The sequence below is a fragment of the Brachycentrus maculatus genome, unplaced genomic scaffold, assembly GCF_059751285.1.
Source record: "Brachycentrus maculatus isolate JH-2025_06_01 unplaced genomic scaffold, ASM5975128v1 h1tg000145l, whole genome shotgun sequence".
In the NCBI taxonomy this organism is placed as follows: domain Eukaryota; kingdom Metazoa; phylum Arthropoda; class Insecta; order Trichoptera; family Brachycentridae; genus Brachycentrus; species Brachycentrus maculatus.
Genome location: NW_028280898.1, coordinates 18,232 through 34,728, shown reverse-complemented (window position 1 = coordinate 34,728; position 16,497 = coordinate 18,232). Strand labels below are relative to the sequence as shown.

The following is a 16,497-nucleotide window of genomic DNA, read 5'->3' as shown; positions in this document are numbered from 1 at the left end:
AAGAAGATGAATGAGTTGTGCGAAAGTATGAAGAGCAAAGCTCTAGACATTGTGTGTGTAAGCGAATGCATGAAAAGGGGAAGTGGTACGTTGGAGCATAATGACACGCTTGTTCTGTGGTCTGGAGTACAGAACACAGAGCGGGCGAGTCAGGGCGTCGCGGCGCTACTATCCCCAAGAATGGTAGAGTGTATGAAAGAATACAAATGTATAAGTGCCAGGCTCATGTGGATCTCCTTCAAGATTGGAGTCACGAGTATCCTTATCGTAATAGGGTATGCTCCTGTGAACTCATCTTCTGAGGATGTGAAACGAGAGTTCTGGGAGAGTGTAAGAGAAGTGCTGACGAATAGAAGATCGAATGAAAGAGTGATTCTAGCAGGTGATTTTAACGGATGGGTAGGCACTCGGAGGGATGGCTTCGAATCAGCCTTAGGTATGTTTGGTGATAACAGAACGAATGGTAATGGGAATAGTCTGCTCGAGTTGTGTCTGGAATGGAACCTCTTTATTTCGAATACTTTTTTCGATCACAAGGGGATCCATCAGTATACGTGGGAGAGAGGGAATGAAAGGACCATAATCGATTATGTTGTTGTTGACTCAAGATTGAGGAGAAATACAATCGATACGAGAGTATTTAGAGGGGCTGAAATGGAGTCGGACCATTTCCTCGTCGTATCGAGAGTAATTCTGTTCCGTGGATGGCGGTCCAGGAACAAAACTGTTCCGGTTTCATCTAGAGTCAAAGTTGAAAAACTACAAGTCGAGAATGTAAGTAAGTCGTATGAAAGGGAAGTGAATGAAAGATTGAATGTAAGGATTATGGATATGAATGTAGACGATACCTGGGAGCACATCAAATCGTGTATGTATGAGTCAGCAAAGAGTGTATGTGGAGTTGCGATCCAAGGTAGAAAAAAAGGAGATGCATGGTGGGATGAGGGCATGAAAGGACTTGTCTCTGAGAAGAAGAATGCTTGGCTAAATATGTTAGCAGTTAACGATGTTAAGAGTGAACTTTTTAAAATAATGAAAGATCGGTATAAAGAATGTAAGAGAAAAGTGAAAATGGGAGTAAAAGAACGGAAAGATCGTCTAAAGAGAGAAGAAGGTATGAAAATGTCAACCCACTTTCAAGAAAACATTAAGCTTTTCTGGAAAGAGGTAAAGAACGCAAAAAATGAGACTGAAAATGGAGGTATGAAAGTTATCAAATCAAATGATGGAAAAATATTGACGAATGAAAGTGAAGTGAAAGAAAGATGGAAAGAATACTTTATGGAAATTTATGAAAGTAACGGCAATGTCTCCACCGAGACACCCATAGAGGCAAGGGTGAGTGACGGTATGGTATGTGAGATAAGTATGTCAGAAATAACGAATGCCTTAAAATTAATGCGGAACGGTAAGGCTGTTGGGTATGATAATATTGCTATAGAGTTTGTAAAATGTGGTGGACTGACCACCCTCACATGGATTCACAGACTATTTAACCTGTGTCTTGAGGAAGGATACACACCTCTGGATTGGAGAAGGGCAGTAATCATGCCTCTATTCAAGGGAAAGGGATCTCGCGCAGAGTGTGGGAATTATAGGGCGATAAGCCTGCTAAGCTCTGTCGGTAAACTCTATAGTAAGATTATAATTGAAAAAGTTAGAATGGTGACGAAAGAACGGATTTGGGATGTGCAAGGTGCTTTTATGAGTGGAAGAGGTTGCACAGATCAAATTTTTGCACTACGAATGCTGACGGAAAAGTTTTTGGCTAAAAATCAGAAACTCTTCTGTGCTTTCGTGGATTTGCAGAAAGCGTATGATAAGGTTGATAGGATAAAATTATGGAGCGTGCTGGAAAAATATGGAGTAGACAATAAACTTATACAAGCAGTTGCTTCCCTCTACGAGGGCAGCACAGCTAGTATAAGAGTGAATGGGGACATTACATCATGGTTTGCAATATCCAAAGGCGTAAAGCAGGGATGTGTAATGTCACCATGGTTGTTTAATCTCTATATGGACCATTGTATGAAAGAGATTGAAAGTATGGGAGTCGGAGCGAAAATGATGGAACTGGCAAAGGAAGGATGAAAGCAGAGTGAATGCTGTTGAAATGCGCTCCCTCAGACGAATGTGTGGAAAATCATTGTATGACAGAATTAAAAACGACGATATAAGAAAGGAATGTAAGGCTGAACGAGGAATAATTGAAAAGATTAGAAAGAGCTCTTTGCGGTGGTATGGACATGTGGAGCGAATGGATAGCGAGAGAATGACTAAGAAAATATATGTGGCGAATGTGAGAGGGAAAACAGAACGTGGACGACCGAAAAAGACTTGGCACGATCAGATTAATCAGAACCTAAAATCTGGCGGTGTCAAAAGTCTGCGTAATCGGAGGGCATGTATGACTAGATGTATGGATGTGAAGGAGGCTAGGAGTGTATGTCAGGACAGAAGAGTGTGGCGTTCCATCCTCTCTGCCTACCCCTGCGGGGAAACGGCGTGATGGTAGTAGTAGTAGTAGTAGTAATTTTTATTCCATACAATGATTGTAGAACTATGAAGGATAAAAAAAAACAAAAATGTATTACCTTTGATACTAGCAGTAGATATATCTACTTAAACTCTTTGAGGTATGGAAAAAATAAATGTGGCTTACAAATAATAGCTCTTGTGATATCACTAGCAAAATAAAGTCATTTTATATAGAAAGCCTTAAATGGTGGAAAAATGTACATATTTAGGAAAGTAGGAATGAAAAACTTTGGTCATGAAATATTAAAGTAAAACACATTTTATTACCCAATCAATAAATTACGAAAAACATTTAAAATTAAAACATTATAAAATCACAGAAAACAAATATTACACAATCAAAGCTGCATAGAAATAAAAAAATGATATAATTATATTTATAAAACAGGAATGTAAATTAAAATACCACCTGATGTAATATAAAACGTACCTAGTTCATCTACTAAGAATAATTAATTTATCAAGGAGTATGGGGTTTTAGTCAATTCCAAGAGTGGCAAACCCATGGCTCTTACACCAAAGGTGACATGCAAAGATAACAGCATAGGATTTTCCAGAATCTCAAAAAAAACTACTTGGAACACAAGCTATTTTCATTTTTTTTAAATTTTGGCACATGCACAAAAAAAGGTTTGCCCCCCTGGCTTCCAGTGATCGGATTTTATCATTATTATTATTTATAAGGCATTTTATTTGATTTTTGAAAAGTCTAAACTTTTAATATACGTACATAGGAATCACCCATTCAAATAATGTATTACAAAAAAAAATCTTCTTATAGTATGTGTTTGTTTAAATTTGTTAAGGTTTAAAACTATAACTGAAAAACAACCATACGTAATATTTTTCTGTACTTCCTAGTGAATAAATATTATAAATACAGAATATTGTCTTTAATGATTGTGCCACTCAATCTATAATGTAGGTATATACATTTTGCAAAGTACTTAGTTGCATTTGATTTGTGTTTTAAAAAATGGTGAACTAATTAATATTTATTTGTTTCATCTAAATATTTTGGCAATATTAAAGTAAATAATTTAATAATAATAACAATTAAAATGGCAGTTATTTTATAAATTTTATATGTATTAGGAAGAAAGTCTCCGTCTCCATAGTGTAATGGTCAGCACGTTCGGCTTCTGTACTGGAGGTCCCGGGTTCAATTCCCAAGAGGGGTCAAATAATTAAAAGTGATTTTTTCACTCTAATATTTACTCAATATTACCCTTTATGTGTTAATGATCAAGATAATACTGCATTTGTATGATGCAGAGCCCTAGGCACCATTGGGGTGCAGATAAGGGTTTCGAAAAAGGAAGAAAATAGGTTATTGATCATTTTCTAAATATTTGAATTTGTGGTATTGCAATGGAGTGTAATCACTCAGGAGTATACATGTGTTTAGGGGGAATTTATGCAGTTGTTCATAAAAATTATGGGGTATTATCAATGGGTGCCCCTATATATAAATAGATGTGCCTATTGGATATGTGTAAGAGTATTGACAGGAATTTATTTCATATTAATATATGGCCTCCATTTATACTCAAAAGGAATATCAGACTTAACATATTCTCAAAATTTTATTTTTAATTATTACTTGCAAAGTTTGCTAGTTGAAAATCAACATTTTTGTGGCATATTGCATCTTTCAAGTTTGCGTGTTTTTGGAACGTTGGTTCCAATGCTGTAAAAACTAGTGAATAAAAACCCAATTTTATTTCCTTCAAATCCCATACCTATGAGTACTGGGCGCTAAACCTGTGTAGGTAGCAAGCGGAACATACTCATAATGACGTCACATCCAATGTTATTCTAATTTAGTTCTTTTGGCAATATTTCAAACATGGATAGTTGGTTCCTTTAAATCTCCTTTACATTTCAATAAGAACAATACTGGTTTGTTGCAATTTTTTAAAGTTTTTGAATTTATAATTTAAAATGAGTATATATCCCAGTGTAATGTCCGCCTCCGTAGTGTAATGGTCAGCACGCTCGGCTACCGTTCTGGAGGTCCCGGGTTCGATTCCCAAGGGGGGTAAAATAAATATAAGTGATTTTTTCACTGTAATATTTATTCAATATTACCATGGACTGGTACCTGAAGCGGAGGGCTGATCACCCTTCCTTCATGTGTAAACGATCAAGATAACACTGTGTTTATATGACACAGTGCCCTATACACCATTGGTGTGCGGATAAGGGTTTTATTAATATTATTATATATCCCATTGTCTAGAAATATGTGAAGAACAGTGATTTGCATATATATATTCATTTCTTCATAACTAATTCTGTGATCTAAAAATAAAGATTTTACTGTGGATAATGAACACTTAGCACAAATTATTTATTATGTAACATTTAGTAAAATATAAATTTATGTAATCCAGGGATAATTTGTCTACAAACTTTGCATTTTTTATTATAATGTAGGATAATATATAAAAGAATTTTCCTACATATTTTATTTGTGTCGCGGGAAGTTTATTTTATGCAAAACTATACTTAGGGATTTGTATACTATATTTAAAATTATCCAGATTGAGTATGTATATGTAACATGCTAAAATGGACTCAAATTTAGTCAAGGGTTGAGAAAAACTCATTCCAAAAGATTGAAGATAACATTTAAGATTCAGAAATTAATTTTAAAAAAAACAATAGTTAAAAAATTTACTCACATATCGTAGTCGTACAGGAGAAAGTGACCAAGTACCAAAACGTAAAATGTTCAGGAGGGCCATTAAAGTCACTTTTGCTTGTCAAGAAAATAAACGTCAATGCAGTTAGTCATTTTTAAGAAGTCAATATATTATACTTCCAAGTTTAAAATCCTTTGGGATTTTTTCAGGGCAATATTAAGCTGGTAAGATATCAAATAGTCAATGATCACGTTTTTGTAAAACAATGCACTTTGTCACTTTCTCCTGTACGACTGTGATATGTACTTTTGTCATATAAATTAATTTTAGTGACGCAAAAGGGAAACATATGAACATTCTTCGACGACAAGAATTCGTATAAACATTCTTAAACACTACATCCTTATAAAGTTCAGACTAGAAAAATTTGCTCGTATAAAAGTGTACAAATTTAAAAAAATTACATTTATATTACAAGTATGTATAAAAAAGGACAATAATAATAATAAAGTATTGAAAACACCTAAGAAATTATATTATTCTGAGCGCTAGACGCAAGTGAAGCTATCACAGTTTGATTCCGGCGACTACCGGATACTTGACCTCAGCTCCAGGAGAGCGCTCGCCGTGATAATCCCGTGTTTTTGACTGAACTTGTTCAAAGTGGACCGGTCCATTATTTCCCCAGAAGAGTAAAGGTTATTACTGGAGTTGGACTTCCTCGAGACCGGCTTCAGACGGCTCTTTGCGTAGCTTTCATCGGACATGGAACGGACGAAATCGCCTTTACACTTGGTCTTTGCAATATCTTGGTTGTATTCCTTTCGGCTGTACGAAATATATTCGTCCATCGAAGAATTCTTACGCAGGGGATTGCGGCGATCGTCTTTGACCTTTGTGAATTCACTATACCTCGCTTTTTCTAATTTCTTGGGCTCGTTTTTAGTTTGCGGTTTTTCGACATTTGAGTACATCATTTTTGGTTCCGATTGTACATTGTATGGCTTCTGAGAGTAGTGTGCCAGGAGGTTTGATATAACGGGCCTAGCATTATCGGTGGCCGTTTTCGACTGCCTTACGGGGATGGGAGCGTTGGCCGGCTGCGGTCTCATCATTCTGATACTCTGACTAGACATGACTTGCTTGCGTTCCATAGTGGAGGCTGAATCGCTGCTGGTATCAGTGTTCCTGTAAAATGATCACATTGCGTCAATGTCTGCGTGATGTCAATAAGTGAAAATATGACATCTAAAACTCCTTTTGGTTACTTTTATATTATTTTTACAAAAATATTAGTAATATTGCTATATAAATAACTAGATTTTTAAATGCTGTGTAAATAGTGCTACGGTAGTGACGGGTAGTATTGTTTGCATGCTGTGGTAGTGATTGTCCTGACGAAGAGACAGGTACGTCTCGAAACCGGTAGATATAAAAATCTCAGTGAGTGGTTATAAACTTTTAACATTTTTGTAAAAAAATATAAAAGAAAAAATGACTAACCACAAAGTAAATGCTTTAAATATTAATAATGTTGAGACTACCTTTTAGTTATTTTGCATTCAGAAAATATCAAATAAATTTCCCTTAAAATGTTTAAAGTTATATATTACTATTAACTGTTAGTGATAAACAAAAAAACAATGCTTGGAATAAAATTTAAGTCCAACAACCAATCAAATATTTTGTTGTGTATTGTACTACAAGACAAAAAAAGGTCATGTATTAAATAAATAACTATTTATAATCTATATCAAACAAAGTTTGAAAATTAAGTCTTCATATAAAACGGAAATACCGCGTGAAATATATTGTATGATTAAAGCATATGTTTATAATTCTAATAATGTTGCCGTAGAACGGGGCTACTTGAACTTTGATGAGTTACTTGAGCCCAGTACAAAAAAAGATTTAGATCGTGGTATCGATCAAAGTATCGTGACAATAAGTATCACCTATCAGGGAAACAATGAATCATGTCGATACGTTCATTATTGTAGACCAAATACAGATTTAAATAAAAAAAATTGTACTGGGCTCAAGTAACACATCAAAGTTCAAGTAGCCCCGTTCTACGGTACCATAAATGGTAACATTTTTAGAAAATCAGATATAATCATTGCCACTCGCCTCCGTGCTTCTTGCGATTCCCTCCAGGAGTGTTGTGAAAACACAACAGCTGCTGTATTACGGATTTAGTAGCTCACAAAAATGTCCTTTATTAGAAGATATAAAATACCTTCATTTCAGTCAAGGAAAATTAATTTAGCATTTTGAAAAAATAAAAAAGTATTTCTTGAATGTTTTTCGCAGATACTTTGTGGCACATTTTATAAACTTTATAAAATTAAACAACTTTGTTTTAACCTTTACGTTTTTATCTTTATTTTTATTATTAGTACACTTTAACCAACCGGTTTCGACAAGAACCTTGTCATCATCAGGGTTTATTAAATTCTAAAACATTAAAATACTAAAAAACATTACAATAAAATAAAAAAAGTATTTCAATATCATCAAAATTGTGGATGTACATTGTGTAACTGCTTTCTGAAGAAGTAACTTTAAAAAATTCCAATGTTCCTCTATGTTTCTTGAGACTTATACACCTAAATGTTTTTTGGTTATAGTTAGTATACTATTCAAGAGAATTTAATAAAATTTAAAGATGTAAAATAAATTTTAAAACAGCTAAACGGATTATAGGTTTTTAAATATGAGAATAGTGCCCTTTATAAGAACACTCCTGAGGGAAGAAAAATTATCAAACAAGACATCAATATGGTCCCTTGTCGTTACCTTGAAGACCCTCTCTTCATGAGTCCGTAGAGTCGGTTCCTGTATTCATCCACGGAGAGGCGCCGGTCGTCACATAGAGGAGGAATCACATCGTGGGACAATATCGGCTCATTCTTTTCTTGGTGAAACCTTACAAAATAAATGAAGCATATATTAAACACACAATTTTATTGATTTGGCATTAAATTTATTCTTATCTTCTCATAACCCTTATCCGCACCCAATGGTGCATAGGGCACTGCATCATATAGAAGCAGTGTAATCATGATTGTTAAATACACAAAGGAAAGGTGATCAGCCTTGCGCTTCAGGTACCAGTCCAGGGTGATATAAATAAATACTAGACTAAAAAATCACTAATATTAATTTTGACCCTCTTGGGAATCGAACCGTGGTAGCGTGGTAGCCTAGCATGCTGACCATTACACTACGGAGGCGAAAAGTTAAAAACTTCATAATTAATATTTTGAGTATTAAAATCAATCACTGATTTTTAGGGTCTACTAGGTTGTATGTTTTATTTTTTAAAGACAATAATATTAGTTTGATAATGCCATAACAAGGCGAAACAATTGTCATGTTTTTTTGTAAGTATTTTGCCTAACTACCAAGTAGACCCTGAAAATCAATGTTAAATTTTAACACACTTCAGACGGGTGTTTTTTACGCCTGCGGGCCGCTAGCGGCGGGATTTGATAATTATGTACATATAGTTAAGACCGTAAGAAATAGATTGGTAAATAATATTCATATAAAAACATTGGATAATTCCTTCTCTTTTGCCTTTGAAATGAGGCCGGCGCAGAAGGTAAAAATGCCCTTCACGTCCTTAAGCATCAATCGACCCAAAGCGTAGTAATACCTTTCCCGTCCTTAGTGTGTTAATATTTAACACACTCATTTTCGCCACATCAGTATTTTAAAAATATCTTTTCCCCATTCGTACCTGGCTACATAAGCATGTTGCAACGCCTGCTGCGCCGTGGGTCTCTTTCCAGGATTGAAGACGAGGAGTCGGCAAGCCAAGTCTGCTGCCTCGCGACACCCGCTCCTCAGGAGAACGTCCTTCAGCGGAGTCCGGCGGGACACTGTCGTCCGGACCAGTGATGAACCGTACCCGGTACAGACCGCAAGGAAATCTGTCAAAACAAAACTTGTCATAAGATTATGATGTGATGAGAGATAATCAGATAATGTTGCATATTCCAGATGGTTTCTGGTTGGATACTGACAAGTCTGATTTAGAATTTCCACATGTCTATTCTCAGATTGAATAATTATAAAGAGATCAAAAGAAGGTTGAAAGTAGATTGATTGCAGTCGAAATTCGTTCTCTCAGTGCGGAAATTTTTTGTATGATAGAATGGTGATATAAGAAAAGAATGCAAGGTTGAGATAAGCATTATTGATAAAAATAAAATAGGTGTGTTGACCCCAGTTTATCGCTTATCCCAGCATTGCATTCTTTCCTGGTTTTATCATTCGGATATATATCATACGTGGTTTTGCCGCACTGAGAGATCGCATTCAGTCTTCTTTTATTCTTCTTTTGCCAACTCTATAGGTGAAGACTAACCGGAGAATTTCGTCGTAACATTGCTCGCGGCGAGCATCACCGAGCATCCAAAACTATGGATGGAGCACTCGGCTCGCTGTACTGATAGCTTGAATGCTCGCATCGTAACATGTTACGTGACGACGAAATGCTCCGGTCAGTCTCCACCTTAAGATTCACTCCACACATTAAATACTAGGTTACACCAATATCATGAGTTTTAATGTAAGCAACTCGCGGTGCGGTTTTAGCCTATCAATGATATGAATCTAATCTATCATACAATGTTTTACCGCACACACTCTCTCTCTTAAATGAAAAATGATATAAACCTTCTTCAGTGGGTGGTGGGATACAAGCCATGATCCTTTCCACCTGATTGACTGTGGAAGATCCCGGAAAGAGGGGTTCCCCGACCAACATCTCCCCCAGAATGCAGCCTAAACTCCACATGTCGATTCCCTTGGTGTAGCTGAAACAACCAGTTAGCCCTTAGCACTCCTTAATTTCTAATGTAATCATTTTCAAAACTTTATAAAATAAAACAGCTTTGTTTTTAACCACTTTTTTTATTGGTTCACTTCTTCTCCAACCGGTTTCGACAAGAACCTTGTTGTCATCAGGGTTTATGTACTAATTGTAAAACATTGAAATACTCATAGTTAGATTAGTGGGCGGGTTTAATCCTTCCCACTAATCTAACTATGAGTATTATGTTTTACAATTAGTACATAAACCCTGATGATGACAAGGTTCTTGTCGAAACCGGTTGGAGAAGTAGCGTAACAATAAAATAAAAAGTGGTTAAAAACAAAGTTCTTTTATTTTATAAAGTTTATAAAATGTGCCACAAAGTATCTGCGAAAAATATTTAAGAAATTAATCATTTTCTACCTAGCACTAATTCACTAAACACTGTAAATGAATTGGGGAAAAGAAGATAGTGGAAATGATTTAGTAAACAAAGGTTTTTTTAGTATTTTTTCTAAAGATCATCTCACTCTCACTATTTTAAAGTACTGGTGGAAGAGCATTCTACGCCATCGGTCCCGCAACAGCAAAGGCATGCTCGTAAATTTAATGCGCTGGTTGCGAGCTAGTAAGATCATATTGCCCATAGCAGTTGCTGTAGCCGTGAGATATCAACCAATTAGTCTGGATGTAGATACTCTGGAGCCATATTAAGTATTGATTTATACATGAGTAGACAGAGTTTATACTCAACCCTTTCGGGAAAGCGTAACCAGTGCAGTTGGTGAAATACTGGTCATATAATTTGTAGAGAATACGATCTGTCATTAGCTGATCTAAATTATCATTTTATATGTCATCATCCAGTTGTTGAGTAACAAACATTCCGTTAAATTCAGTGTTTGCGTACAAGAATTTGCGTATAAAATAATAATCTTTTTCTTTGAGTGTCCCTATTTTGAGCGGTCCGAAACAGCTTCTAAACTTTCCATTCTCCTGTCCACTAGTGTATATTGTGGAGCCATAATATTATGCCAGTAATAATCTTCATCTCCAAACCCTCATCCGCACCCAATGGTGCATAGGGCACTGCATCATACAAACACAGTGTTATCTTGATTGTTAAAACATGAAGGAAGGGTGATCAACCCTCCACTTCAGACACCACCCCAGGGTAATATTAAATAAATGTTATAGTAAAAAATCACTTTTATTTATTTGACCCCCCTGGGAATGGATCCCGGGACCACCAGTACGGTAGCCGAGCGTGCTGACCATTACACTACTGAGGCGTAATAATAAGGGAGTCATATTGTCAGTAATATGCATACTTTCGACTGGCTATGAGTATCTCGGGGGCACGATACCAGCGTGTGGCCACGTAGTCTGTCAGGCACGGATCGGCGCCCCCCTCTCCAGCCCCTCCGCTGCATGACGATACCGATCGAGCTAGCCCAAAGTCAGCAATCTTCACCCTAGAGACAAATGCCAAAAATAAGTATAAATAAAATAAAATAAAAAAATAAGTTTAAGTAAAAATAAAATAAATACAAAGATTTAGATATAGTCTTCAATCCTACCTTTAATGGAAAATCAAGTTGAAAAATTGATATAATTTATATTTTAAGCACTAACTTTGTGATTTTCCATTTTATAATTAAAATGTAACTTTAAAATCACTATAAATATTTTATTATAACTTAGTTATAATGTCTACTGGTTTCGAATCTAACCGCTTCTTTATCAAGACTGATTAATCTGTGTTGATAGAGTAGCGGTTATCTTCGAAACTGATAGACATTATAATTAAGTTAAAATAAAATATTTATATTGATTTTGAAACGAAGTTGCATTTTAATAATGAAAAATTGATATCCATTTTGCATATTGATATTCATTTTGTGAACAAAAATAACTTTAAGTATTAATTTTAAATCAAACACAGATTTTTTGAGTCTACTAAGTTGTATTTTATTAACAAAAACACATAAAAAAATAATATTGTGACAATTGTTTCGCCTAGTTATGGCATTTTCAAATGAATGTCTAATAAATAAATAACAAAAATAACTATGGGTAGGTACATAAAATTTACTAAAAATCGACATGAAAATATTAGATTTTCTATCCAAGTAATCATCACGCCGCTTTCTGCGGGGATAGGCAGAAATAATAAAACGCGAAACCACTCTGTCTTTGCAAACATTATTTGCCTCTTCTACATTCATACATCTCAACATACACATCCAGTTATTATTCCGACTCCTGTCCTGACCACTTTCAAGTATTTGACATACTTAATCATACCAAGTTTTCCTTCGTCTTCTTTTGCTTCTATTTTCAACTACATTTCACATAGATTATCATATTTAAAAAATAAACAATGGTAGTAATATGACTAGTATAGTAAAAATATCATTTTATTAAAATTAAAGTATATTTATTGTAAAAATCCAGAAAAAATGTTTATTATTTTATTTATTTTTTATATTTACTTATTATAACATAATTATTATTTTAGAGATCATAAATGTAGTTATTACAATTTCCAAATCCCAATTTCCAAGTATATTTTGTAATGTGTGTTTCCTAATATGTAATATCCCTTTCCCAATCAAAGTACTGATAGCTTATTTCTGGGCTAATATACTCTGTATCCGATTTAAGTATTGTACTGACATTTCTACCAGTTAAATTATGTCGGTAACAATGGAACCCGGTCACTGTTCAAATGAAATAAAAGTGGGAAAAACTATATAGTTCTTGTTTTATCATATACTCTGTATCAATCGTATTACTACACTTTGGGGGTGAACATACTCTTTTTATAATTTGTTTTCCCTTACCGGCACGCATTATCGATGAGGACATTGCTCGGCTTTTGGTCTCTATGAATGACATTGCCAGAATGTATATATTTTGTGGCCTTTAGCATCTGATACATTATAAATCTTTTGTGTATGTCTTTTAGAATGTTTCCCCGTTTTATCACATTATGTAGATCCGTATTCATGTACTCAAATCCGAGGTAAATATCTCTATTGTTGGCAGCCCTGAAAAAAAACATTTTTTAAACATATAAACAGCGAGAAAGTGTTTTTTCACATACAACTGTAATGTAAAAGTTTGGGCATTCACGGGAATTATGATCTACATAAATAAACCCTTATCCACACCCCAATGGTGCATAGGGCACTGCATCATACAAACGCAGTGTTATCTTGATCGTTAACACATGAAAGAAAGGTGATCAGCCTTTCGCTTCAGGTACCAGTCCAGGGTAATATGGAATAAATATTAGAGTTAAAAAATCACTTATATTTATTTGACCTCCCTGGGAATCGAACCCGGGACCTCCAGAACGGTAGCCGAGTGTGCTGACCATTACACTACGGAGGCAGACTATGCCACATAAATATGTGAACAGATAATATAAAAAGACACATTGAGGCAACTAATTCATCTTAATTGATACCACGAGATACGAGTATATTAAATGGGGCATGAGGGCAATACGGCTGTCCAAACTCAAAACACAGTAAGGGACAATTTTTTTGTAGTATGTTTTTTTTTTGCATTTGTGGACTAAGTAGATTCTACTTAGTCCAAAAATGCAAAAAAAACGTACTACAAAAAAATGTCCCTTACTGTGTTTTAAAATTGGACAGCCGAATAGTCCTCAGTGAATAAATTCTGTTTAGTTCAATCAAAATAAAATATCAATAATTAACTACTTAAATATGAAGTGTCTCAATTGAAATAATATTTTAGGCTCCTTATAGATGAATATACATTTGAAAGAATTCATTCACCTATGGTCAGATGAGGAAAGCTATTCTTACTTCACAAATTTCTCAATAGATGGCAGTTCAAAGTGAGATATAAAAGCGGCTGTTAAGATACCGCATATATACAACATCCAAAAATTCAGGTTACATGGATGTTTAATAATGGGCAGAATGGTAAATATTTGATAGGATTCAGAAGATGAATGTGAAAGAGCTTAGATTTAAATTACTCTTTAGGAAATAAAATGTAGAAGGATAAATATATACTATTGGAAAGGAAATGGAGGATAGCAGCAATGACCAGAGTACTAGAGGTAGCATACTTATACCTGACACAGTACAGTAGAATATCTTAATAGTGATTTTTTTTTTTAATTGCTACTTTGTGGCACATTCTATAAAATTTATAAAATAAATAAAACACAAACTTTGAATTCAATCACCTTTATGTATGGTACTATTATTCCAACCGGTATTGACAGGCATCTCGTCTTCTTCGGGGATGCATTAGTACAAGGTGATTGTCAAAACCGGTTGGAATAATAGTACCAAAGATTAAAGTGGTTAAAATAAAGTTTGCATTTTATTTATCTTTTTAACACATTGTTATCGGGTGGTTTTTTCATGAATTTCGATCTTAATTAGTACACTAATTAGGGTCGTATATATAAACATGAATTTTTTAAATTTTCACTGGTCGTATACTAATCACAAGTAACCACAAACCCAATTTCCATCTGTAAAATGTTTTTTGGCGTCTCTCGTGCTCTACCAAAAGTAAGCAAATAGAATGCTTATATGTCGCTCACTCCTTTCAAGAACGTCATAAATCAAAAATCGTCAATTTACAGTTGCGCATGTTTTCGGAATGCCCAGAAAATCTACCATATCCCAGTAAAAACATTCTCCTGAAAAATCAAGTTATTTGATTTATGACGTTCTTGAAAGTAGTGAGCGTTTCTCACCCACTCTCAACCAACAGTATGTAAAAGACACTTTTTCCGCAAATAATGTGTTAATATAAAATATTCACTTACCTGTGAATGCTGTGAAGTTTAACGATATTCGGATGATTTCTAAAGGACTGCAGATAAATAATTTCTCTGAATGTTCTCTGAGCGTCGGTTTGGTTTCTAAACGCGTCAAATATTTTTTTGATCGCAACAACCTCTTTGGTCTTTTTGTCAACCGCCTTCCAGACTATTCCGTATGCGCCTTTTCCCAGCCGCTTTTTTATATCAAACCTCTTCGCAATGTGTTCGTCAATTTCAGACATTTTATCCTGCGCCTGCTTCGAGTTGTTTTGATTACTCTTGTCTTTGTGGTAGGTGCCATCTTTGAGGGGAGTCACGTCGGACGTATTTGCCATTTTGTAGTTTTTTTAATATTTTTTTATGCGTTAAATTTGGAGTACTGTGTTCAAACACACCTGGAAAATACATTTTAACTATTATATCTATCTCATCCTGGCGAGAAGGAACTTAACTATCTACAAACTTTTAGTTATTTTTTTTAATTGAATGGAATTAATTTATAGTTTAATAATAAGTCTAGAACATTTTGAGTGAGTCCAAATATTTGTTCACAAAATATGGTTTATCTCCAATTACAGGAGTTACATTCATATTCATGGAAGTAACCCCTGTAATTAGAGATAATCCATATTCATTTCATGGAAGTCTGGGCATTTACGGGGCAAAAAAAAAAAACAATAAAAATAAATAAATAATATAATAATAAGTCTATCATATTTCAAAATTAAGTAATATTATTTAATTAACTTGACATTGGCAAAAGCAATATATTTTATATGCAACGCCATTATATATATAAAAAAAAAAACAAACGGCGTGCATGTATTGTTTTGAACAATTTCTGTTTATAAATACAATACATGAAAAAAATTGCAAATCGCTTGTTTTTTGTCCAACAAATGTATGATCTGTTTAAAATGATGTTAAACTACTTTGATAATATTTTATATGTCTCTATGTTGTAATTCTTTATATATTAATAAATAAAATACTTTTCTCTTTTTATAAAATAAATTGTGCTTAAAAAACTTGTATTAAATAGATATTTACATAAATGTGAAAAATACCACTACATACCATCATTGTAATTAGTAAATTTAAAGGTTTACATTTAAAACATATGATAAGCATGTTTTGTCATCACAGCTCTAACACATGACGTTTACCTTGATGCGTGTTTATGTATAAATATTTTTCTCAACAATGCAAAACTATCAAGTTAAAATATAATGCTAGTCTAAAATCTTAAACTATTATGTAATTTTTATAATAATATATATGGCTTGTGTACTATTTTACATATTGGTAACTAGGCAATTTTGATTGATCTATTAAATTGTCATTTGGCCTCATATCATGGAAACAATAAAAATTCTAATGAGATAGAAGTACATACAAATTGAAAAAAGCAAGTCTAAAACAATTCAGTCTTCTATGATTCATTTATTATAATTTGTTTTCTTACCGTCTGTGAATCGAATTTTCATCCATCATAAGGAAAAAGCCATATGGCAGATTGATATAAAAATATAATATTGTTATGGAAAATATTTCAAAACTATTTCGTGGAATAAAAATGTTTGTTTACAGAATGATTACCATGTTTCCCTGGTTACCATGGCAACCACTGCCTCCTTGTTTGAAAATTAATTTGCCGTGTTATA

General features: G+C 34.1%; 1 protein-coding gene across 2 annotated transcripts; it reads right to left on the bottom strand.

Moving 5' to 3' along the window:
• Positions 1-5,223: 5,223 nt before the first annotated feature.
• On the bottom strand, positions 5,224-16,410 carry LOC148308852 (extracellular signal-regulated kinase 2-like). Of its 2 annotated transcripts, none has more exons than XM_088260991.1 (8): positions 16,299-16,410; positions 14,837-15,228; positions 12,858-13,064; positions 11,343-11,486; positions 9,873-10,012; positions 8,932-9,124; positions 7,986-8,114; positions 5,224-6,374 (listed from the first exon to the last, which is right to left on the bottom strand). In XM_088260991.1, the coding sequence occupies exons 2-8, from the start codon at positions 15,166-15,168 to the stop codon at positions 5,774-5,776; spliced, it is 1,746 nt and encodes a 581-aa protein (XP_088117117.1). In that variant the 5' UTR covers positions 15,169-15,228; positions 16,299-16,410; the 3' UTR covers positions 5,224-5,773. The 2 variants fall into 2 exon arrangements, with proteins under 2 accessions (XP_088117117.1, XP_088117119.1); XM_088260993.1 differs by lacking the exon at positions 16,299-16,410 and adding an exon at positions 15,911-16,051.
• Between the last annotated feature and the right edge of the window lie 87 nt (positions 16,411-16,497).